Raw genomic sequence first — 25,488 nt, forward strand, 5'->3', positions numbered from 1 at the left:
AAAAGGTACGCTGCAGTTTTTTTCATCTTAAAAAACAATATTTAAATAAATCTCTTACTATTGCTAAATACATATTTTGTTTAATTTTAAGAAATATAAGCCATTTAATAAGATAAAGCACACATTTATGAATATGTACATGTATAAACATACTGTGTCATACATTTGTAAGTTTACAACATTAGACACACTTTAAAACCAGAGCAACACTGAAGTGTCAAGTCAAATACACACATACAAGTAAAATTAAGTAATGATATTGTTTTGACAGTAAAATAATTTACAGAGTACAGTTTTGAGGACCGCAACCTACCTCGCTGGATATCTGTCACAATGGCACATGTACAAGAGAATCTCCTCAGTTCTCAACTGCAAGACAAGGCATTCCTAAATCCTTGACTTTGCCCTGCTTGAAAGTGTGACCAACCGAGGGTTTTATCGCCCAAAAGGTATATTTTCTACTGAACTGTCACACAAGGCCCTGTTCCAACTCTCTGCCGGAGGCCCCCCTGCCATGCATTAGGCCTGAAACAGTCACTTAAATGGGATGAGACATTTCATTACGGTGACAGGCTCCCGAGTCACTCTTGATAACGCAAAGCTCTGCCGCCTCCGCCTGAACACTTCATCAGACGACCCCTGCTGTGAGTCCGCTTCTGGAATTCACATCAGGTCTCGGGTTTAAGACAACTTCTCAGCTCCCCCTCCTCTCTTGCCTTCTACTCCCTCTTTCATTTCCTCTGCTACAGCTGTATGCCTGGAGGCTTCTGTCTCTGTCTATCTGTTTGTGTTGTTCTCCTCTCTCCTCTTTCGGCTCGACAAGGCCTGGGCTCTGTCTCGGGACTATGACTCAGATCTTGGTCTGTCTATGGTCAGGTCTGAAGGAGTCCCTGATAGCCAGCAGGTTGGAAGCCAGTAGGTGTCCACTCACTCTGTTGTGCCACTCCTGGGACCGGCCCCTGGAAACCACACAGGAAAAGGAAGTTAGTACACAGGAAGCATCACCAGGGTTCAGATGAGACAGTCAGAGAAACACAAGGGCTGCATTTCAGGCAGACTACACTGCAGTTGCCTGCCAGACCTAACCATATCAGTCAGTCGGCAGGTTTCCATCGACCCACGTTTATTCTACAAAAGCAATGTCACAAATTATTGCAACATGTGTAATGGAAACGGCAGATGTAGGATACATTTGACATTTTTGTCATTTAGCAGACGCTCTTATACATAGCGACTTACAGGAGCAATTAGGGTTAAGTGCCTTGCTTGAGCACATCGACAGATTTTTCACCTAGTCGGCTCGGGGATTCGAAACAGCGACCTGGTTACTGGCCCAATGATTTTAACCACTAGAAATGTTCTAAAGATCGACAACATTTTTATCTGTTCAACGGGTGTATTTTTTCTTTAGTCTAACTGTGTTTTTCGAATAAATTATGATTGTTGAATAATTTTGAAGGTACGCGGGGCACGATGTCATCACGTAACTATAAAGCTCCACTCCACATGTAATTCTGAAGGCCTACTGCTTGCTAAATATTTTTGAAATGAAATGATGTTTCTTTGCAGGACAAGGATTGTCCTGACTCAAGAATTCTTGAATTGTTTCACCTTGCTTTTCGGTTTGGTTGGCAAGTTTCACTATCCAATTATTTCTAATCTACAGGAATGCAAGTTTCACCATGGCATGGACTGTGGCGATATGTTGCCACGTAAGAATGATTATAATTATGGCAAATATTAGTCAATTATTGCATTCTATCCATGCTGGCTTTCGCAGGCTACCTGAGACATGAAACAGATAGGTGGGAGGGAATAGCCTGTCACCAATTTATTAGGCCTAATGCGCAATTTGCCTAAATAGATCATGGAAACACTTCAACCACTTTTTATTTATGGTGGGACGTCATTACGTTCAGCTGTTTTTATCGACACAAAATGGCTAAATGGAAACGCACTGTAGCATGCAATTAACTCATCTATTTTAAAGGCAACCTTTCTAAATATCAACAAAAACTATCGCTGGACAAGTTAATGGATAACTAGTGATGTGACAAGCAACCATTGCTGCATGTAGCAATATAGTCTGCCTGGAACGCAACCAAACCTTGCTGCATGAGACACACTGACAGACCCTTTCACTTTCAATTTCCTCTATATCCTCTGATTGGATCAGTTTCATTGGCCTTCGCTATTAAGCTTAGCAGACTGAAGACCAGTTCATTTATTATCGATAATAGGAAAACATTTCACTGCACTTATCGGGTGTATGTGACAATTAAAAAAATGGTCTAATGCCACTGGCACTACAAATAAGGCCAATACATTTTAGGCCTGCCAAGCTCTTTTCTATGAGTATTTAAAGAGAGTAGAACAAGGCAGAGATGTTGCTCAGTTCTGATGTAATGAAGTGAAAAAAACCTGCAGAGATAATCGTGTGAATCTGTCTTGTTGGCAAACCGTCTCGTTCAAATCTCACTATGCTGCCTTACTGAAACTCCTAGTGTGATGAAAGTGTGGCTAAGTGAGTAGTCAACTACTTCCACTGATGCTGGTCTATTGGAGCAGTACAATATATTTCAGTATAAGACACACACTCCCTCTACTTTCCCCTCATTCTCTTTCACAGTCTCTCTTTTGACTTCCCTCTGTCATTCTCTATCTTTTCATTTAATCTCTCTCTCTGTCTCTGTGTGCTTCTAGACACCTGTTTTCCATTGCCTGGCTTGGTTCATTAAATCAGCTGAAACAAATGGAAACAGCGGGGGTCTACAGAATAACCCAGCAGAAACACGCAGGGAATAAATTGATCATGTAAGAAGCAGAAAATCTAGAGAGAACTTTGAAGAGAGCTAAATCAAGTGTACACGAGGGGTCCCTTCTTTCTGTTCATTTCTTTATTTTCTCTATTTGAGTGTCTCTTTTGAGAAGCTGTGATTGCACTTGAGATACTGCAGAGAATACCTCATTACTGAAGGTAAAGAATAAGCTAGTCTCTGAATAAGCTAGTCTTTTTTAAAGGCTCTGCATTTTCTAAAATCTTTCATATTCTCTCACATCCTCCCTCTCACTTCCTCCTCCCCTCTTACCCTCCCTTCCTCCCTCAGTCTTTCCTACCTTGTATCTGTACGACAGAGGTGTGTAAGTCGGGACCTCTTGGCCCCCAGGGGTTCTACCAGGTAGAGACAAGAGAGGACCTGGGCTCTCACCCCCTCCATGGGTGCCTCACGGTGCTCTGTAGACACAGCCGACACATAAGCAGGGCCAGCCGACAGGTCTGACTGCCAGGTCCTGCATAGGGAAATGATAGGAGATTAAAACAGACTTCAGACTCAAGCGGAGTGAGAAATAGACCCTCAGATATTCAGCTACCATTTGACTGGGTGTTTGAGTAAACAGTCAACAATTCTTTGACCCCAACACTTTAATATAACTAAACTAAACTAGCTTTTTCATTTTTCATTCACTGTAATGCCAAAATGTAGCACTAGTACAACAACAACAGGCACCATGTCAAAACAACTTTAGCCAGAGTGTTCAAGTCCAAGCTAAACTCTGTTTGTCCCTGACTCCTCTGTCCCTTATACTCTTAAGCAGCAGAGTCAGCAGCCTGCCTAAAGACCAATGCAGCGTCGCCCTGGTAACACCTCATTACCTCAGCAGCAGGTGCTCCTGTGGCGGCCGGGATCCCAGGCCTTGCAGGAGGTAGCGGTAGACCTCGGTGTCCTTGGTCAGGGTCTGGACTACTGCAGACTGTTTGAGGGTCTTCTCCCAGTGCCCATGCTCCCTCAGGATCCGCTGGAGGGCCTCTTTCTGGGGAGCATCTACCTCAACAGAGCCCTTCCACAACCGCAGGGGCCAGCCATCATCGACCTGGTATGGGGGGGGGGGGGGGGTGAGACCCAGTGTGAGAACATGATTTTGACCTTTGATAACCCCTCTTACTCAACACACATCTCAGCTCAAGCTCTGTGTGCTTAATGTCTCTGACTCACTGGAGAATGTTTTTATGTTGACTCATACATAATTAACCTTTCATTAGTCTGGGCTGTTCTTTATAGGTGTTGTTTTGGTAGTGGCTTGCTGTCAAAAACGTTTATTGGTCACTGTATTCATTCATTTTATTTTATTCATGAATTAATTAATTCATTCCATCAGATTCCACCACACACCTTCTTAAAAACCAGGTCCACATTGTCTGGTCCAGAGCAGGACTCCCAGCCTCTACTCTTCTCCCTGGCCTCTCTCAACAGGTGCTGGGTGGTCTGGACCAGTCTGGCCCTCTCATCGTGCTCCTCCTCCCCACCCTGAGAGGGCGAACTCCGACCCCCATCCACCCAGACAGTCTCCTCACTGGGGTTGCTCACACTCTGGCCCGGCCAGAACTCTGGAAGCTGGAAGGATCAGAGAAAGAGAGAGGAAGAGTTAGCTTGACGTTTTCACAAATAGGGCCACATATGACTTCATCTCGACAACCAGAACCAAATATTGCGTGTTAACGTCTGTCACAAGAAACTACATATGACTTCTTGACCATTTGATATACTATTGCATTAAGCGAGGCTATGGTGATTAATAGCCTGTTGGCATTCATGTTCTCATTTTCTGATATTCTTATTCGGTATAATCAAGTCAATAAAATGAACTGACTGAACTGAATAACATAGATGAAGTGCCTCATTTAATTGCCCCTGCAGATGGGTTATGGTTATGAACAATAGGAAAAGTGCCTGTCTGCTTTTTGTAACGTACTTTACGTACTACTGCACAGAGAGAGTACACTCATGAGAGAATGGTGTGTGCTCTGCTGGGTCTTGGCAGTAACACCTACACGCTGTGCATACATGTGATGTGGATTAGTGTGGCTAGAACAGGCTGTACCCTAACTTTACTGTAGTGTGTACCTTGAAGAGGCACAGGGACTCCGTCACCATGTGGGCCAGGCCTTGAGTGGCAGCCAGGTTCTCACTAAGGTCCCTTTGGTCAGGCCTACCCAGGCTGTACTTCCTTTGGCTTGACCTAGGTCAGAGAAACAGGAAATGTCATTACATCAGAGTTGAAAATGTATGGAGTAGTTTCTATTGCTACGCTAGGCTTCCATAGACTCATACTATGCAGTTTATTTGTGACCCTTACAAGCAGAAACTGAGAAAAGGGACTGTTATTCAATATAAAAAGCAACGTCAGCATCGACTTCCAAACTAATTAAAATATGTAGCAAAGCAAAACAGCAAAATATTTACTAACGCCACTGTATCCTAGAAGCACAATGTGCCACAACACAACAGTCCATTGGAGTGGAGTTGATTTGTTCTGGTCATTGTTTCCAGTGTGAGAGTGTGACGTGTATCAAGGCAGAACTCTGTTTCCAGTGATGGGAGATACAGAGTGTGTGTTGTCTTCTGATTTCCATCAGTGCTCTGCTCTTACAGCCTGTGGGGTAATGGCTGAGCCCGCTGGCTCCCCTGGACTGCTGGCCTGGCACAAGGAGGAGGAGGAGGAGGGGGGTGGTCTATTGTCTCTGACCGGCTACATCAGACACAATCAGGCCTGTGCGATATGACATCACTGGGTTCACCACGTAACTTTTCGACGTGAAGTTGGAACTTCTAGACATGCTGTCAGAATACCGGGTAACAGCAGAGTGTGTGCAGCTGAGCTGTGTGTTTGTGTGTCTATCTTTGCCAACAACTACAGATAACTAGTCTTGTGAGCTGAGCGCCAGACTCAAAAGCTAAGTTCATAGACAGATGTGTTTTGAAAAATGAATCATGTGCAAATGTGTCTCCCTGTTTCTCACCTGGACCGTCTCTTTCTCTCTCTCTCCCCTCTCTTTCCCTCCACCCCTATCTCCCCTTTTTATCTTTCTCTTGCAGTAACCAGCTGAACAGTATTAAATATATAATATCTCCTCTATCTAAGAGAAATTATGTCCAGATGGGCGATTCATGCAGGGTTACATAAGTCTCTCTCTCTCTGCCTTTAAACTAAACCCATCCGACAGCTATTCATTACCGCACAGGGAAATAGGGTTTTGGCTACATTACTACAGTTGATGTAATCTCTGGGAACTCAAAGAACCAAACTCCACACTTTAACATGAATCTGATGCTGCGTAAGAAGAAGGAAAAACAAACACAACATTTCAAACAGACAAATTAAAACCTGCAGTTGTAGCGATGAATGCAAAGCAATGTGCTCCGGAGTAATCTTATGCAACAAAGTAAGAGGGAGTTCTAACTAGGAATGTGGGACCCAGACCCCCAGACCACTGCTCGTCTAGAAGTTGCTCTTACGCACAGATCCAAGATCATCTTACACCCCAATCCTAACCTCAACCATTATGGTTGAAAACCCCAAAAGTGATCTTATATCAGCATCTAGGGGTTAACTTTGTCCAGGAGGCAGTGGACTGTACTTGGCTACATTGACCAGCACCCTCCCCCAATCCTAAACTCAACCACTATGGTTAAAATTCTCAAACTGCATAGATCAGCATCTAGAGTAAGACCCTAGAGTCTAGGGGCAACTTGACGTCATCCTCCTCCTCAGGAGACAGAGCACCGTACCTTGCTGTGTTGTCCTCTCTCTTCAGGGTGTTGAGATGGAAGAGGGAGGGGGCCAGACACACAGCGATGTTGGTGGGGGTCATCTGGTTTTCGTCCACGCAGCCCACCACATCTCGGAGGAAGAGGAGGAGTGTCTGCAGGGCCTCACGATTCTCATCAGGCAGGAGGAAGATGGCTGCTTGGGCCGCACAGAACTGCTGCTCTTTGGGGAAGTCTGTGGAGGTGGGAGCAAGACATGTACGTATGTGGATAGAATTGCTTTGTGATTCTCTCATTGTGCTTATACTATAAAAATGTCCAAAACTGGTTTCAATCTGCCTACTTAGCCAGCATTTTAACCTTTCTTGCATGTTTAGCCAATCCAGTCTTTACTGTACTGGCCCAAGCAGTGTTGTAGGTTCTATCCTCTTACATTGGTAGATATGCAGAAAGGACTTGCAGAGCTTGCTGGAGAACACAGGTTCTGGTAGGTCTCTGAAGTACTGCTTCACCATATCAGCCACGTCAAAAGCTGATTGGCCCTCGTAGGACACGGCCTCTGGGTCCGCCTCCACCATGTCGCGCAGGTACTGGATACGAGACTTCACCCCCGACTTTCGAAACAGACCCACCTGAGAGAACGAGAGGGTTAGGAGTGTATGCGTGTGGTGTGGAATGGGGGTTTTAAAGCCGGGATGGCAGGTCAGACTCATGTAGGAGGCTATCCTAAGGCCTGTCGAACTAGGATAACTTCCATTCATCTATGTAAGTAGGAGATCCCTCTAAAGCACCTCATAACCCACCCTCAACATGGAAGATAAATGAAAGCGGACCTCCCATTCCTCATGCTCATCTGTCTCTGTTCTCAGTATAGGACCCTCCACTGTGTTTAACCATGACTCCAATTTACAGTAGGTCAAGGTGTCAGGGGGGTGTAATTCAACCCAGGTGTTGTGTACGCCATAGTATCAGTGCATGACACCGATGTTAATAGGTTGGAGAGGAATAGCTGATGGCCCAGACCTGGGTGTCCTTCGCAATCTTAAAAGGACAGTTCACCCCATGAATCTAAGTGCCTTGTAAACTGTGGTCCATATTCCATGACATTATGTAGAGAGCCCACTGTAGATGACATGGAATCGGGACTGTAAACTTGACTTTAGACCATTTTCGAGGTATGAAAACATCTAACCAACTTTGATATTGGGTGAACTGTCCCTATAAAGCTAGAATCCTTAGCTGCTACATATATTTACAAATTAATGATATATTGATTCTTGAAGAATATAACTTATCAATGTCTCATGAGCTAAGTTCAACTGTCGTACTCCATCAGAACCCAAAATATAAGCTTGTTTTACACCAATGTTTGTAAACAATATAAATGTAAACACACAACATTGTTAAAACTATAATGTTGATATAATGGATGAATTTGAGAGTGGTTACATTTCCCTCAGCTTTTATCCAAAACGGCTATGTTATTGTTTGTTTCAATTAAGGACTCTGGCTTTAATAATGCATGAGCAGTAATGTATACAGTTGAAGTCGGAAGTTTACATACACTTAGGTTGGAGTCATTAAAACTCGTTTTTCAACCACTCCACAAATTTCTTATTAACAAACTATAGTTTTGGCAAGTCGGTTAGGACATCTACTTTGTGCATGACACGTAATTTTTCCAACAATTGTTTACAGACAGATTATTTCACTTATACTTCACTATATCACAATTCCAGTGGGCCAGAAGTTTACATACACTAAGTTGACTCTGCCTTTAAACAGCTTGGAAAATTCCAGAAAATTATGTCATGGCTTTAGAAGCTTCTGATAGGCGAATTGACGTCATTTGAGTCAATTGGAGGTGTACCTGTGGATGTATTTCAAGGCCTACCTTTAAACTCAGTGCCTCTTTGCTTGACATCAAGGGGAAATCAAAAGAAATCATCCAGGACCTCAGAAGAAAAATTGTAGACCTCCACAAGTCTGGTTCATCCCTGGGAGCAATTTCCAAACGCCTGAAGGTACCACATTCATCTGTACAAACAATAGTACGCAAGTATAAACACCATGGGACCACGCAGCCATCATTCCGCTCAGGAAGAAGATGCGTTCTGTCTCCTGGAGATGAATGTACTTTGGTGCGAAAAGTGCAAATCAATCCCAGAACAACAGCAATGGACCTTGTGAAGATGCTGGAGGAAACGGCTACAAAACTATCTATATCCACAGTTAAACGAGTCCTATATCGACATAACCTGAAAGGCCGCTCAGGGACTGGTGCACTTCACAAAATAGAGGGCATCATGAGGCAGGAAAATTATGTGGATATATTGAAGCAACATCTGAAGACATCAGTCAGGAAGTTAAAGATTGGTCGCAAATGGGTCTTCCAAATGGACAATGACCCCAAGCATACCTCCAAAGTTGTGGCAAAATGGCTTAAGGACAACAAAGTCAAGGTATTGGAGTGGCCATCACAAAGCCCTGACCCCAATCCTATAGAACATTTGTGGGCAGAACTGAAAAAGCTTGTGCGAGCAAGGAGGCCTACAAACCTGACTCAGTTACATCAGCTCTGTCAGGAGGAATGGGCCAAAATTCACCCAACTTATTGTGGGAAGCTTGTGGAAGGCTACCTGAAATGTTTGACCCAAGTGAAACAATTTAAAGGCAATGCTACCAAATACTAATTGAGTGTATGTAAACTTCTGACCCACTGGGAATGTGATGAAAGAAATAAAAGCTGAAATAAATCATTCTCTCGACTATTATTCTCGCTACTATTATTCTGTAAACTCCCGACTTCAACTGTATATTGGTGGTACAGGAGGTTAGAGTCCAGTACCTGATCGAGACACTCTGTCCTCAGAAAAATGATGGCCTTGAGGATGCTGGGGGGTAGTGGTTCCCCTGTCTGCTGCACACCGTGGAGGAGGGGTACACCAAACACCCTCCTGCCCTTCAGCTCTGGGGCTTTGGTCTTCCTCGGAGGCTTGGGGAATGTCCTGAGGGGAGACACAAACAATTCAAGATGGAATTCTAGTGTTGCTTTTGAAGGTAAAAAGGTTTTTGAAATAGAAGTTATATGAAGAAAGGGCAACTTTATAGAAGTATGACTAAGTTGTTGCATTGTATTTTATTCCTTCTGGATATGTTCTACTTCAAACAACACTGCATTGTATTTTATTCCTTCTGGATATGTTCTACTTCAAACAACACTGCATTGTATTTTATTCCTTCTGGATATGTTCTACTTCAAACACTGCATTGTATTTTATTCCTTCTGGATATGTTCTACTTCAAACACTGCATTGTATTTTATTCCTTCTGGATATGTTCTACTTTAAACACTGCATTGTATTTTATTCCTTCTGGATATGTTCTACTTCAAACAACACTGCATTGTATTTTTGTACAATATGTAAGAACCCACTACACAAAAACTGGTTGAATCAACGTTGTTTCCATGTCATCTCAGAAACAAAATGATATGTAATGACGGTGAATCAATGTGGCAAACTGATTGTATTAGCAAAAAGTCATCAATGTAAGGGAATCTTTTTCACACAACTTTTAACCTAAATCCAATGTTTTGTATATTTTGATTTGTTGAATTCGCCTTAGTTGACAACTCAACCAAATGTAAATCAAAAATAGACGTTGATCTCACATCTGTGTCCAGTGGGAGCCTACATAGGGATCTGACCAAGACTCACACAAGCACTTAGCAGAGGGCTTTGTGTACGACTCTGACGGGATATTTCTTTTAAAGCCCAGCGAGTGTTTTCATAAGCCAGCAAGTGAGTGCCATGGTAACGGCCAGTGTAGCCAAGAAGATAACATGAAGACAATTTAAATCCTCCCTCTCAAAGTTCAGGCACCTTGAGATAGCTAGCTTCAGAGCCAATCAAATGTATGATGAGTCGACTGGAATTAGATTCACAAATGTTCATACAGCATGCTTCTCTTTGATAGTGCTCTCTCCCATTACGGACTGCATTTCCATTCTAGTCTTCAGCTGTTCAATTAAAACATATCTTCTGCGTCCACCTCATTTCATTAGCTTAATGGTGTTCTGCTCAGGATTTCATGTAATTGTGTGAATGAGTGAGTGAGGGAGAGAGAGTTTCCTGTTTGGTCATGTGTTTGAGGAGCCCCAGCCTCTCCCTGCTAGGTAATAACCACATGTAGATATTGTTCATTAGAGACAAAGCCAAGGGGAAAGGTGTTTGGCCACAGCAAATAAGACAACAGTTATCTGGAATGAAACTTGTACAGAATACTGAAGCTCAGGATCAATGGGAAAGCGATGAGAGGCAGAAGTAGGTTATTTATTTTGTAGTTAGCTCAATGATTGTTAAAACAAATAGCCCAATTACTCTGCTCTCAAAAAGTCAATTACCCTGTCCGTTTGCCTTAAAGGGGAACTCAGCAGATGCTACATCAATTGCTACATCAAAATTAATTATATGTAGAAATTGATTCTTGAAGAATATAACTTATAAATACCTTCTTGAGCTTATTTGAACTGTCGTACTCCAACACTCCAATGTTTGTCAACAAAGTAAATGTAAACAAACACTATATAGCCTCAAAGCATGGTTATAATTTTGATATAATGGATGGCCAGTCCTTGCATCCATAGCCCTGTCTAGGAATTTGAGAGTGGTTCCATTTCTCCAGCCCCATCCATAAGCTTTTTACTGAAACAAGGCTGGGGAGACTCTTTGTTATTGATTCTACTGCTGATTGCCGCTTTAAGCAATCACTCTTACTCCAGTTCGCTACACAAATGAATAATGTCAAACACTTTATTAATTGATCCGTGGGGGATCCAAAGTTAGGAGATCAGATTTCGAAACACGGGTGAGGAAATAGCTACAAACAATGAAAGCAAAATCTCATTCTGACAGATTAGGATGTGTTGACTTCCCATCATAGAGATAGATAGAGGACTCATCATGGATATAACCCATTTTAGTATGGACGTTGCCATTGAGGGCTTCCGCCATTTTAAAGTAGTCAACTGGGTGGGGATTCCTATGAGTTGGGAGCAATCAGCCAATGAAAAATAAGAAAATGGACCACTTTAAAATGGAGATAGCCTCAATGGCGCTGTCAGGGACGCTATAATGGGACAGATATGAAGATGTGTCCTCTATCTATCTCTATCAAATCTCATTTTATTTGTCACATGCACCGAATACAACAGGTGTAGACCTTACAGTGAAATACTTACTGTAAGGTCTACAGCTGTTGTATTCGGGCGCATGTTACATCTATGGTTCCCATGCATCATTACGTGTTTCCTGTGTAACGCTATTTGAGGTCACTGCCGTTAACCACCAAGAGGAAAGGTTCCTAGCCACTATGTTTGAGTTAACGTTCCACTATATCTTTCATTAATGTACTCTATAGGCCATAGGTCTTCACCCTGCACTGGAAACACTTCAACGAATTCTAGCAGATGTTGAGCACATGCCTGCCTCTTTCAAATCAATAACAAACTAAAAACGCAGAGAAACTTTGGGATGTGTAAGCACTTCACTTTTCCCAAATGTAAACCGATGTTTTGCCAGAAAGTAAAATTGTTTGGGATCCAAGCTCCCTTTAATTAAATAAGAGAGAGAGGCCTTGCCAATGCCAGAAAAGTTACCTAGACACACCCCTCTAAGAGCCAGATGGGAGTGTACACCACAGACCTTAACCAAAAAGGAATAAAGAGAAGCTGTCTATAATTTCCCCACAAATCTAAGGTGAAGGTTATACTTTGTCATTTCTTTCAGACGCCAAATTTTTTTAATATTCTTTTTCGGCAGGAGGGTTTATTGCTCTTGAAGCATTCTGTGTTTTGTCTTGTGAGAGGCACAGCAAGGTTGCAGCTTCACATAAATAATAAATGAACCTCTGAACAAGCTGCCTCTAATCTTCCTCCTCTTCCCCTCCTCCCCCTCTTCCCCACCTCTCCCTCATTGCTCTCCTCCTCATTTTTGTCATTCATCCCCTCCCTCCTTCTTTCTCCACAGCCTTCCCCATACCATTCCATCTCTCCCTCTCCCCCTCCTTCTCCCCATTCCTTACCAGTTCCAGCCCTGCTTGCTAGATGGGGAGTACTTGTCCATGAGAGCAGTGAGTTTAAGCAGGGAGAGTTTCTGCAGAAGGTGAAGTTGAGAAACAGACTGGGCCTCGACTCCTGAGCTGCTGGGGGTAACTGATGGAAGACTCTGCTCGCTGGACCAGTGGTGCTGGCTCCGTCTGCATACATACACAATAGACAACAGAATGGCAGCCATATTAATGTGGGCTCAGAGAGGGGGTGATAGAGTAATAAAGACTTTTTAATGAGTACTCAGACCAGCTGACATTGCTCTCACCTGATACTACATGGTGGTGACTGTGCCTCAGGATCATCTCCATCTGCAGACTCCTTCTCTAGGCTCTCCTCGTCCCCTTCACCCTCCCCCTCCATGTCTCCTGGCCCCAAATCCTCTGCCTCCTCGACCTCCAGGTGGATGTGATTGGAGGAGGACGAGGGGCAGGGCGAGGGTGTGGAGCGGCGGTTAGACTCCGATTCACCGTCCTCCAACAGTTTGTCTGTCCAGGTGTTGACGAGCTGCTGCAGGCCGATGATACGCTCCATCACGCTGTCCAGCGCGGAGAAGACATCATCGTTTTCACTGATCTCCCCCGTCTCCGCCTCCCCGTGATGCTCCACCTCCTGGCCAATCACCTGGCCTATCGGTACATTGTCATAGATACTGGCCCGGTGGTCCAATGAGGCTAGGGAGATGCAGCAGGTGGAATCCTTGTCCTTGGCCGCTGCACATCCCCTGCTCCGTCTCCCGCGGTACCCGTGGAAACTCCCAGTCCTCCAGTTGATGGAGGTGTTGTCTATGGGCAACAGGAAGTTGTTGTGGGTGAGGGCTGTGGGGAATGTGCCTGGCTTGTGCCCCTGGGGGATCTGGAAGAACAGGCTCTCATGGTTATTTCTGTCGTTCTTGTAGTCCTGGTGCTCTCGGACCGGGTTTCTGTGGAGTCCCCCCAGATGCTGTTCTCGGACCCGGCAGTTGCTGCGTACTCTGGTGATGGGGCTGGGGGTGCTGACAGTACTGCTGCTCTCTGAAGGGCTGGGGCTGCTGCTGCCCGAGTGGGGGGAGGAAGGTGAGGAGGAGGCCTGGCTGCCTGGACGGTCCCTATCCCTGTGCTGCAGGGTGGAGATGTCCAGACACTGAAGCCGTCTCAGCCTGTGCTCAACATCCAGACTATCCTGGAGCATGGGGCCAGAGATGACCAGCCTGGCCCTGCTGAGGCCACTGTGGGCGGGGGAGTGGAGGTTGGACGTGCCCCTCAGACGCAGTTTTTCCATCTTCCTCAGCAGACTGGGGCCCTTCTTCCTGGGGGGCTTGTCAAGGAAGCGCTCCTCAGCGCTGCTAAAACTGGGCGTCTCACCCCCTGGGAAGGGGGGCCCACTAAATGAAGTGTCTAGGGATGGGATCTTGTTGATGGAGCAGCGAGAAGAGCTCCCGCTGGTCTCCTGGTCGTCAATGGCGGTCTTGGGGCTCTCACAGCCCTCGCTCTCTGTGCTGCTGGTGCTGTGAAGGGAGTAGACCTCGTGGCGGTCGTTGGCGTCACACAGGGACATGCCCTGGCTGTCCGGTGAATGTAGGAAGCCCATTCCCTCCAGGCGACGCCAGCGCCTTGTCCGCCTCTCATAGGCCCATTTTGTGCTGATGGCACAGGGCTCCTCGTCCTCTGACCCCTCCCCCTGAGAATCACAAGCAGACAATCAAGATGCTGTATAAGAAGCCATGTAGCAACAAAAAAACAAGGCCATCTATTTCTGGACATCGTGTAACTCTTTGGAGACGTCTTTCACAAAGACAACTACATTCTGAGATAACTAGACTGAGAAAATTATTATGCAACATTATTAATTCTAGATGAGTTTTTGCCCTAATTCTTTTCGCTTTCGCCTCACTTTCTCAAACAGAGACTAATGAAGTTAGCTCCACCAACCCTCAAAACTCCTCTATCTATCCAGCCATCAATATCAGTGGAAATCAAAGCGATAAATGCTAACGAGGAGCTTTTCCTCTGGTTCCTCCGGTGGCTCTGACAGAGTTGCCATGTTGGTGTTCCATGGCGTTCACTCTCACTCACCCGTCTTTTTGATCTGCCCAGCTCCAGCCTCAGCTCCACACATTTGTTTAAAGTGCTTAATCTCCTGGAAGCAGAGAAGCATGGCGGTTAAACAAACACAGCAGCATGGGACCCACTCCCAACACAGACTCTCTCTCTCTCTTTCTATTTTTCTCTCACACACTCTCTCTCTATGAGGAGGTGCTGGTGAGGAGAGAGTGGATGGAAAGTCTAGCTTCTCACCTGCAGAGGGAATCTAGCGCGTCCTTATCCAGGAAACCATGATCACTCTTTACCCAGTCTATAGCAATGGGGAACCTGCAATCTGAAAGGTAAACAAGGCAAATGAATGTGTGATATGACACCGTTTGCTATGGATGAGCAAACATGTGGATGTGGTTTGTACTGTAATAGATTGTGCTTGATGGCTTGAGAGAATTCATATTTAGTATTTACCTTTGTATAATTGCACGTACTGGGGGAAGCCGGCCGCTCTCAGCCAATCGCAAGCCTCCTTTGCTTCGATCTCTGCAAACAAAAACAATATTCAAATTCAATTAAAGTTATTAGTCTCCCAAGTGGCGCAGCGGTCTAAGGCACTGATCAGTGCTAGAGGCGTCACTACAGATCCAGGTTCGATCCCGGGCTGTGTTGCAGTGTCGCAGCCGGCCACGATGGCGAACAATTGGCCCAGCGTCGTCAGGGTTAGGGGAGGGTTTGGCCGGCTAGGATGTCCTTGTCCCATCGCGCTCTAGTGACTCCTTATGGCGGCTGGGTGCATGCACGCTGGCTTCGGTCGCCAGCTGTACGCTGTTTCCTCCGACAAATTTGTGCGGCTGGCTTCCGGGTTAAGCGAGCAGTGTGTCAAGAAGCAGTGCTGCTTGGCACAGTCGTGTTTTGGAAGACGCATGGCTCTCAACCTTCGCCTCTCCCGATTCCGCACAGGAGTTGCAGCGATGGGACCAGACTGTAACTACCAATTGGATATCACGAACATTGGGGAGAAAAAGGGGTAAAAAAAAAATATATATATAGTAATTTCTGGTCGGTCCATTTTAATAAGAGGGCAAATATATTAAGCAAGCTGTTTTGCACTTTACTTACATTCGCAAAAATATTGCGGACAAAAATAGAAGCAACATTCATGTTGCTCTCTCATCTCTGAGAGGGTATTCATTAAAGCTGGAATCCTTAATAGTGAAACTGCCATATCCGTTTGAGATATTACAACAAAGAAGTTACTGCAAGCAACAAATACTGTTTTCCTTCTGACATAATTGCACGCACAATTTTTTCCCTTGATGCGCAGAGCTCCCCCAAAGCTCCCCACCTCTGCTTGTCAAAAAAACAAAACAATAACAACGGCGTGGAGCGGAAAGTGGTGCAGTTTTGCCCTACTGCGGATTCCATATTTAAGTGGCTTTTTGGGAGAAGCCAGCCTAATTGCTCCTAATTGGCTAACGGTGGTGTATGCGTGTCAAACACAGAAACGGCAGGTAAGCATTCGTCAGAAGTGGCTTAAGTACCTTCTGCCCCACACAGCCTTTCATGCCCCCCTGTTCAGGTTCCACCCATCTGCTAACTCCCACCATTAACACATCATCTGCTAACACAGCATCTGCTAACTCCCACCATTAACACATCATCTGCTAACACAGCATCTGCTAACTCCCACCATTAACACAGCATCTGCTAACTCCTACCATTAACACAGCACCTGCTAACTCCCACCATTAACACAGCATCTGCTAACACAGCATCAGCTAACTCCCACCATTAACACAGCATTGTCAGCGACAGATGAAGGAACGAAGCACACTCTTTCTTTGAACTCGCTGGTATTCCATGAAACCCAGAGAGCGAATGAGAAAATTAAAGAGAACAAGAGAGAACGATAAAGAGAGTGATAAAACGAAAAGAAAGAACAAGAGAGAGTTCTTGGAATAAGGTGTCTTTTTCCCAGGCCGTGGGGGTCAGGGGAAGACAGCTGGAGGTTGAGCTACACAGAGCAGATGGCTGAGATATGTAAACAGGGGGAAAATGAACTGCGAACATCAGTCATCACAAGACCCCTCTGACGCAGGGAATAAGAACTCTACTGGTCGGACCAGGGTTCATCATATCAACAGCTAGGACAGATCACTAACTGTTAGTGTTAGAGGATTGTGACTTCTGTTCCTGTCTCAGTGTGGGGTTGGAAGGGGATGAGGTGGGGTGACTTTTGCGAGGGGATCAGCTGTACCTGCTGAAGTATCACATAGTTTCAAATAACTGACTGAGGCTCTAAATCCAGGGGTATCTGAATGTGCCTGTCAGGCAGGTCAAATTAAGCCTATGGTGGGATATGTTGTTACCTCCCTATTCATAACATCCTGCACTGAAATGTAACTATACTGTTAGCTACCCAAACAAGCGGTCAGAATGACATCACAGGGCTGAAAAAGGCCTAAGACTGTTGGCCAAAAAGTTAAATTATGGCCAAAAAGAGTGTTTTGGCGTACGGGATTTTACCAGGGAATTCATGCACTCATCACCGTTCCACCACTGTATGCGCTGTGCATGACTGTTATACAATCATGGTTATATCAGACTTCCAATTTTAATAAGGCCAAGCAGACAAATACCTCAGGCCGCGTTGGAGGAAGTTGTGCTTTTGGGCTCTGGGTTCTGATAAGAGATGTATGCTCTCAATTAGTCCGCTCCCTCCCTCGCAGTGCCAGTAAGTCGGAGGAACATGTTTCAGGGGTCTGAGAGGACCGGGATAATGGTGCTACGTTCTCTGTGTGTGTGTGTGTGTGTGTGTGTGTGTGTGTGTGTGTGTGTGTGTGTGTGTGTGTGTGTGTGTGTGTGTGTGTGTGTGTGTGTGTGCGCACAAGTGCGACGTGTGTGTGATGTGTGCAGGTAGCAACGGCAGCAGTATAGTGATTAAGGGGTCTTCACCTCAGGCCAGCCTTGACTCAGCCTTCAAGCTGCCTCCCAGAGTGGCATCCCAGCACACACCCAACACACACTACACACAGTCACTCAATGCCTGGAGTCACCTTATAAAGTGCTACTACTGTGTGGCCCTCCAGGCCTAGAGGCCTAGCTGTCCTTCTCCAGAATCCCAACGCCTATATGAATTGATAGACACAAGAAAAGCATCTCGAAGCCGTTGTGTGGTATGAGAACATCTCTCTGCTCTGACAGCTTACATGGTTCTGATCTTCAATGTCCCTCCAGAGATCGTAGACTTAGATTCGACAGTCTCAGTGGAATGCAAATACAGCAGTCCTCTGCTTTTAACTGGGATGGCAAGTGTCAAGTGAGGCGTAAAAGTGTTTTGAAAACCTCAAATGTCTATGAACTTGAGTTGAGAACTGTAACTTTGAGTGCTAGGGATGTGGCCTGGTTAGATTTTTAACCATGTCAGAGATGAATGTACAGTATGTATATGTTCTGATATATGACCAACATTTGACCTTTGAATGTAAACCGGAAGCTTGTTTGCTAAAGACCCCATAAGTCATGGAACAGATAGAAAATAACAAAACAAAACAGAATGGACAGACGCTGGCTATTTTACGTAAATTCTCAGAACCTTTGACGTTAGTTCTAACCAGCAACGTAAATTCTCTTTTTAATTCTCCTTTGTTGTTATGACGCACCCAGCAGTCTGGTCTCAGAGAAAGTAGTATAATAATGTAAGCCCTCCAGGATGTTTGATAGGTTACGTCTTCCAATTCGTATGATATTGTACAACTGGGTAAGATGTATGATACTATACGTCCTCTAATTCGTGTGATATTGTACAACTGGGTAAGATGTATGATACTATACGTCCTCTAATTCGTGTGATATTGTACAACCCACTCTGTAAATTTGATGCACTTTTAGAGTATATTATTCCAAACAATGTCTTAAAATGAACAAAATCAAAAAGGGTATACATATGAATATTTTTAGGGTTTCATAAATTAATGTAAAAATGTGTATTTCAGAATCCAGACATACTCCATATGTTAGAGCACACTATAAGGAGTATAATGACATCAAGATGCTGTCTGTATCATGTACGGTTCACAGATCATAGAGTCTTACAGGAGACATGTATAGGTCTAAAAAGGGCCTACAATTGCCACTTTCATTATGACTTTCTCAAAAATGGTTTGTGATATAAATGTAAAAAGCATGTCAAACATCCTTCCTCCCAATGAAGTTTCTATATGAGAATTGTAGGAACAATCTGAGATACCAAAAATAATTTCTGCTTTTGCTGGCGTGGAATCGCCCATAGATGCTCGATGAATCACAAATTCACTTAGCAGTTATATCCAACCGTTGATCATTCCCATCATGTTTGGGTCCAGTTAGCTCTCCCATGTACTGTATGACACAAACTGAGTGTATGACACAAAATCTGAGTTCATATGGAAAAAGTAACAATGACTTTAATATAAAAAATGGCTAGTGATTGTCACACAATAACTAATCCCACTTAACATTTTGAGTGAGCAAAACATCTAGAGTGTCAAGTTAGTCACACAGCTCCACAGTGCTGCCTAATCATTCCATCCACACCAGCCCTGGCTAGGCTTAGCTCGTTGCATTACTCCCCTGCCAAAGTTGGTATAATTGTTCCTGCGCTCGCCTATGCTCTGTTGCTTCTGGTTGCTAACAACAGTCCATGTGATCCACTCATGCCAATGGAAAGAGAGTCAGAGGGATTTTCACTGCTAAAGTTAGAGAACTGTAACTACTCAGAATACAGAAAATATAATTAGTGGAAAAAAGTATTCTAAGAAATACTAGACACAAATGAACAGGTAAATCTCAACGGAACCTTTCCAGAGGACCATCTGCAAATGAGCCAAACTTATGTCTGAGTCTGCCTTCCATCACTATGAATCATGTTGACTGGGTGGAAATACTTGGCTTCTAATCGTCAAGTAGAACTATGCAAATGACAAGAAGACAAATCTTAAATGATGAAATACAACAGTTAGTTGATTTAGAGACCAAATACTCTAATCCATTGTAATGACTGAATGTCTGGTTCCTCTGAAAAGCTAACACCATGGGAAAAAAACAGAGGTGCTAAGCCTTTTATCTCTGATTTCAAAGTAGCTGGTTTTCTATCATATCTCCTAGTTCATCAAATGTATTAACTACAATTTGTACGCAGATAATGTGATATAACCAAAGATTTGTTGGTGTCCATTACTGGGCGTTACAGGGAAGCCACATAAAAAATCTACGGCGACGGTTTGTAACTAACCTGTTCTTGGTAATACTTTCTTCATTCTCGATTCTGTGAAAAAGTATCTTAGAAATGTCATTTTTCAGTTGCAGGTGGGTCTATAATAACCATTGAAAATTCAGGAAGATATTAAATTCATGTTTTGGTAACACTGTGTGATGCTCTGTCATCTACTTCTACAGATGGCCATGGCCGCGTCGCATAGAAACGACTAGTTCCTGCTAAAATGCTAGATGTGCGGCAGCTAAGAGGGCGAGGAACTTCCTGGGGCGGTACAAAACATGGATTTAATATCTTTCTGAATTTTCGCTGGTGTTTGTAGAACCACCTGCAACTGACATTACTATAATACGAAGAAAGTATTGCCAAGAACAGGTTAGATGAATAATCTATGGCGGCGGTGTGTGTGGTGCTTTCCTGTAACGCCCAGTAACGGACACCAACAAATCTTTGGTTATATCACATTATCTGGCGTACAATCTGTATCTACTAATTTTGCAGCCTGAACCATTTAGACCTTAGTGCTAGGAATATGTATGCAGCAGGCAACAAATCCATTATATTTCATACTCTAACATTATAACTGACATTAATTTAAACAATTTATAGGCACCTGCATGAAGAATACAATAAAACACTCTCCCACGTAACATTCAAACCTTCAGGCCAGAAATAAAATATTACATTTGTACTCTGTAGGTCTACATTCTTAAGATGTCATTTGAATATTTTATGTTGACCTTCTTTATAGTATACATTTTCTTAATTTTAGAGTAAACAGAAACATACGTTTTGAATCTATGCCAAAACAGTCAACATTTTTCATTTAAATAAGTATATTTCAAAAGCCTGTTGCAAAACTATATAGGCTTCCATATGTATTAGACAAGAGACGGATGCTCATGTGGTGGTCCGTTACGCCTCATATCATCTAACTCCTCACCTCATCTTGAGCATCAGCCTCATGAACCTCACAGCTGACATCCTATCAGGCTAGTGGCTCTCTGAATATGTTAATACATCTACATTGATATTTGTCACTGTCCTAGAATTTGTTATGCTATTACTGAAGTAAACACAATAAAAGTTGTTACTTACTTGTAATCAACATGGTGCTGTAATGTTGTATTTAACTCTTTTAAAGAATGAGGAAACTACTCACTCAAAAAATAAATACAAAATATACAAATCAAATCTTAAACCAATATTGAAGATAAGTCCAGTTCTCTTGGTCATTTAGGGCATCATAGTGAAATCAGTAAAGCGTTTCAACTTTCCAGCCGCCTTTTCCCTCCCCTGCCTGGACCATACCAACTCCACTTAACGCTCACCCGAGGGGGAAGGTTTCAAAATTGTATCATGGATGACCAAGGCTGTTGACTTTGAAAGCATGCCATGGTATTCATAATTTATTTAACACACTGTGACAACTAGTAGAAATGTAACATCTGATATAAAATATTCATTTTAAATTATCTAAAGTATCCCCTCCCCCTTAAGAGAGTGTGGTTGATCCCATGACGTTGCCCTGTAGGTACTAGGCTAGAGTGACCCTGGTTTTAATCTCTATGGAGTGACCAGACAGAGATTTCCAAACCTCAGACTCCGGTCATGAGGGGATATTTTCCCTGTATAGTCAGACTTGATAGTTAAAATTAGATGTAGCAGACATTAATCAGCCCATCAAGGTAAACAATGAAAAACTCTAAGACAGTTAGGCCTCAACCAAGAACATGGTGAATTTCCCTCCCCGCAGGCTACATATGAGCATGTATTTTTATGTAATACTGAACAATGTGTGCTTTATGCTATTCCCTCCAATATCCAGATGCCGCATTTCCTACACATTAATGCCCTCACTTTCCTTGACAAAATGATTAATATTGATACTGTATTTTCTGATCCTACTACAAAAACAATCAACCCATTTTTGTCATTAGAGCTCACTCAGGCACACATTCAGACATTTTACAATAAATGTACCTTGAAAGTCTAATTATTCCCTTGTGGTACCTATCTCTAAAACACCAACAAACACCATGTGGTCCGACCCTCTCCTGAAGCTCCTATCACATCATCTTGTAAAAGGCGGCCATTGTTTCAAAGCAGCAATGGAACAATGAGAACTCTAATGATGACCCTTAAAGCACCATGGAGGATGACAGAAACCTGCGGTGCTAATAGTACTCCACTCCAAGGCTTCATCAGGATTCATTCCTAGGTAAGTCATTAGTAGTAATAGGTTCCATTTACAGTGTAGGTGTTTGATTAGGATCTTTTCAATGTGAAAACCCTTGGAGAGGTCCACCGCTTCGCTGCATTAATTCACAGTTGAACGAAAGATGGAAAGAAATGTCAACAGCTAATGACTTTCACACAAGAGCGAAGATACAGGACTCATGGTCCCCTTAGCAACCTTCCTGGAGCGCTTAGCTTTATAATAAAACCTGGGTCCTGAGGGTACTGCAGCACCCCCTGTAAAATCGGACTTAATAAAAAATGATTCACAAAGGTAGTGCACTGGGCCTTTACAAGTCCTGCATTAGTGGACCGATATAGCCTTCGGCAAACCCCCCACCCCCAACTATCTTAAAGCGGCTATGTGTCATAGTCTATCACAACGCAGACTTAAGTTTAGTTTTAGTTTTAAAGGGTAACACTTTACTTGACACCCAGCGTCCTAAGACGCTATGACACGGTTATAACCATGTCATATGTCATAACAGCTGACATAACATGTCAATCTGTTATAAAATGGTCATAACACTGTCATAACACATATTTACACCTGTTGTGACATATATTGTGTTATTTTAGGGCTGGTTATGATGCCTACATAAGAGTGTCAAAACCAACAAAACCTACCACAGGAGACAAAACCTTCCATTACACCATAGCCTACCTGGGAAAAAAATATTTGAATAAATGTGGTTTTTGACACGCTTATGTAGTTGTCATAACCAGCCATAAAATAACACAATATATGTCACAACAGGTGTAAATATGTGTCATGACAGTGTTATGATCATATTATGACCAGGTTATGACAAGTTACATCAGCTAAAGTGTTATGACACTAGGTGTCAAGTGAAGTGTTACCTAATAAAGTAATTGCATGGAAGTACCATTCATAATACATGATTGGGGTGTGCACTGCAGCCCTTCTCCTATCACACAATCTGTTTTAATTCTATACCTAATACACTATATTAAACATATTTGCTGCTCTTGAATAGTTTGAGTTCTGTGGATGTTTTGAAGCTTGCTGTTATGTAAGAGATATTATGACATCTGGGCTTTCTTCCTGATGACCACAACTCCTACATACTGAAGTGATAGGGATTAACAAGGATGAAAGGATTGCTGCTGCTGATATTAAAGTCTCTCTCTCTCCCATCAAATCAAACATAACCATGACGACAGTCTGATCTTACTGAAGTCAAGTAGCACCTTGACAACGCAGATCTTTTTCTAAATACACTATGTACAGTCAGCTTGCCTTACAATAAATGCACATCACAGAGAAATTGGCATATTGAGACATGGAACCAGTCTGGAACTAAAGAAACCACACTGAATACTACTACAAAGAAGATCATTCCAAATCTTCTCACTTTACGATATGAGCTTGGACAGGTTGGGTGAAAATGACCAGGCTACAACCATTATGGGTCTATACTGTATATCAAAGACACACATCCAGAGGTCCAATAGCATCTTTCTCCAAGCCATCATTCCTAGAAATGACGTACTCAGCATTAGAATCTTTGGGTTGATGAAATGTTACTCCAACAGCTGTGGCCGACCGGCCTGCAGCCAAACCGCTCTGTTCTGTTGTCTGGTTTTTATTACAGCTCTGAAGTATTTACAATGACTGTGATTATGGCTAATAGCTCAGCCTCTGTATTGGAAACTGTTAGATCCATCCATGAGACTGCTCTAAAGCAACACTAGTGACATGTAGGTAGGTTTAATACAAAGCGACATACAGTATGTCCTAGTGTCCTCTGTGAGAAGGACAAAAGGACGTGTGTGTGTGTGGTTACTGCATGTGAAAGTTAGAGGACAAGTTACCCTGTCCTCTTTTGTGTGCCTGGCCATAAAACTGAGAGGCTCAGTAGGCCTGACGTCTGCGTTTGGCAGCTGCTGAACTGTTTACCCCTGGTCACTGTTTTCTAAGATTACACAAGAACACACTTCCTTTTCCCAAGCAAGTTGAGGAGGGCGTCAGAATAGGAAGAATTCAGCCCCGCTCCCAGGGGAGTGTGTGTGTGTGTGTGGTTATGAGAGTGTTTACTCTCATGAGCTTTGTTTTTTATTTGTGTTTACTGTGTGCACTTTTGATTGATGTGTTTTGATTTGTGTGTGTGTGTGTGTGAGTCTGCATGTGTGTATTTCTGTCTGTAATCTGAGTTGAGCCTCTGATCTTAAGGCTGGTATTTCCGATGCTGCAGGAAGCGCTCTCTCTGTCTGTAGAACTGTGTCCCCTTCCACTCACCACCCTCTTCACTGACTGTACGGCAGCTCCAGTGGTGCCCAGGTCCCTATTTCTCCATCTAGCCTCTGTGTACAAATCAACTTATCCTGAACACACTGGGCGCCTCTTTACTGGAACCAGCAAGCACGGAGCACACTCACTGACAACCCCCTCCTTTCTAAAAATAACTTCTAACTTTAGCAGAAATATTTTATCAAAAGCTTTGATAATAATAATAAAAATACAATATTTTTGCCTCTTTGTATACCCTTCAGGGACAGGGGTGGCGGTGTGGAATGAAGCCTGTGAAAAGAATTATAGCATTTGACATGGAAACTGGAAACTGCATAGATGACCTCCATAAAGGTAATACCAAACTCATGAAAGGCCCTGGTCTACCCTGCATTGCCCTGCCATGGTCTGAATGTTATTGTATAATAGTGGTGAGTTTTCAGGGCCTGTTTGTCTCTAACTGTACTAAATATAATTGCCATAGAGCTCAGAGCTTTGGCTACAGTAGGCCAGACTCTGTCACAGGCTAAGCAACAGGGCCAGCCCCCGAAATGAGCCTCCGACGAGCTACAGAATCAATTAAGTGGGGACATAATTAGAGCTGTGCTTTATTAGTACTTAGGGATGATCTGCAGCACAGAGTAATGGAGCATCCATGTACAGTTCATTTGGAAGGAATCTTTATCAGGACACTGTAGAGCCTATGGCTGCTATGTTGTCTGACTACAGATCTGTGTTTAGTTGTCTTTGCACAACTCGGCCATTGAACATAATTAAATGGAACAGTTCAGCGAACACGGTTGAGTTGGTCTATGTCTATCTATTTAATATTTTTATATCCGTCAAATGTTTATATTAGATGATGTTGATCTTGACTATTGGATTTGGTGGTGTCTTGTTCAAATTGTATTGTTTTATTTAGAGTTATATTCTGGTCCTGTTCTGAGGAGATCTGTACAGTAATATTTAAAACCTTAGGACGTGTCAGAAAGATTTTCCTGTAATAGAAAACCCAACGTTGTTTATTTAAGTTGATAATTGCCCCGAGGGCAGGAATCTCCCCCCCAATC

General features: G+C 43.3%; 1 protein-coding gene across 1 annotated transcript; it reads right to left on the minus strand.

Moving 5' to 3' along the window:
* Positions 1 to 59: 59 nt before the first annotated feature.
* Positions 60 to 15,225, minus strand: LOC120057450 (rho GTPase-activating protein 7-like; the record flags this gene model as incomplete). Its single annotated transcript, XM_039006066.1, has 13 exons — positions 60 to 959; positions 3,118 to 3,291; positions 3,656 to 3,873; positions 4,173 to 4,394; positions 4,905 to 5,019; positions 6,570 to 6,783; positions 6,982 to 7,180; positions 9,397 to 9,556; positions 12,633 to 12,806; positions 12,926 to 14,316; positions 14,712 to 14,775; positions 14,934 to 15,015; positions 15,147 to 15,225. Coding segments are annotated over 13 exons (3,201 nt in total), but the record flags the coding sequence as incomplete, so codon positions are not given.
* Positions 15,226 to 25,488: the final 10,263 nt, after the last annotated feature.

This window comes from Salvelinus namaycush, chromosome 12 (assembly GCF_016432855.1).
Source record: "Salvelinus namaycush isolate Seneca chromosome 12, SaNama_1.0, whole genome shotgun sequence".
In the NCBI taxonomy this organism is placed as follows: Eukaryota; Metazoa; Chordata; class Actinopteri; order Salmoniformes; family Salmonidae; genus Salvelinus; species Salvelinus namaycush.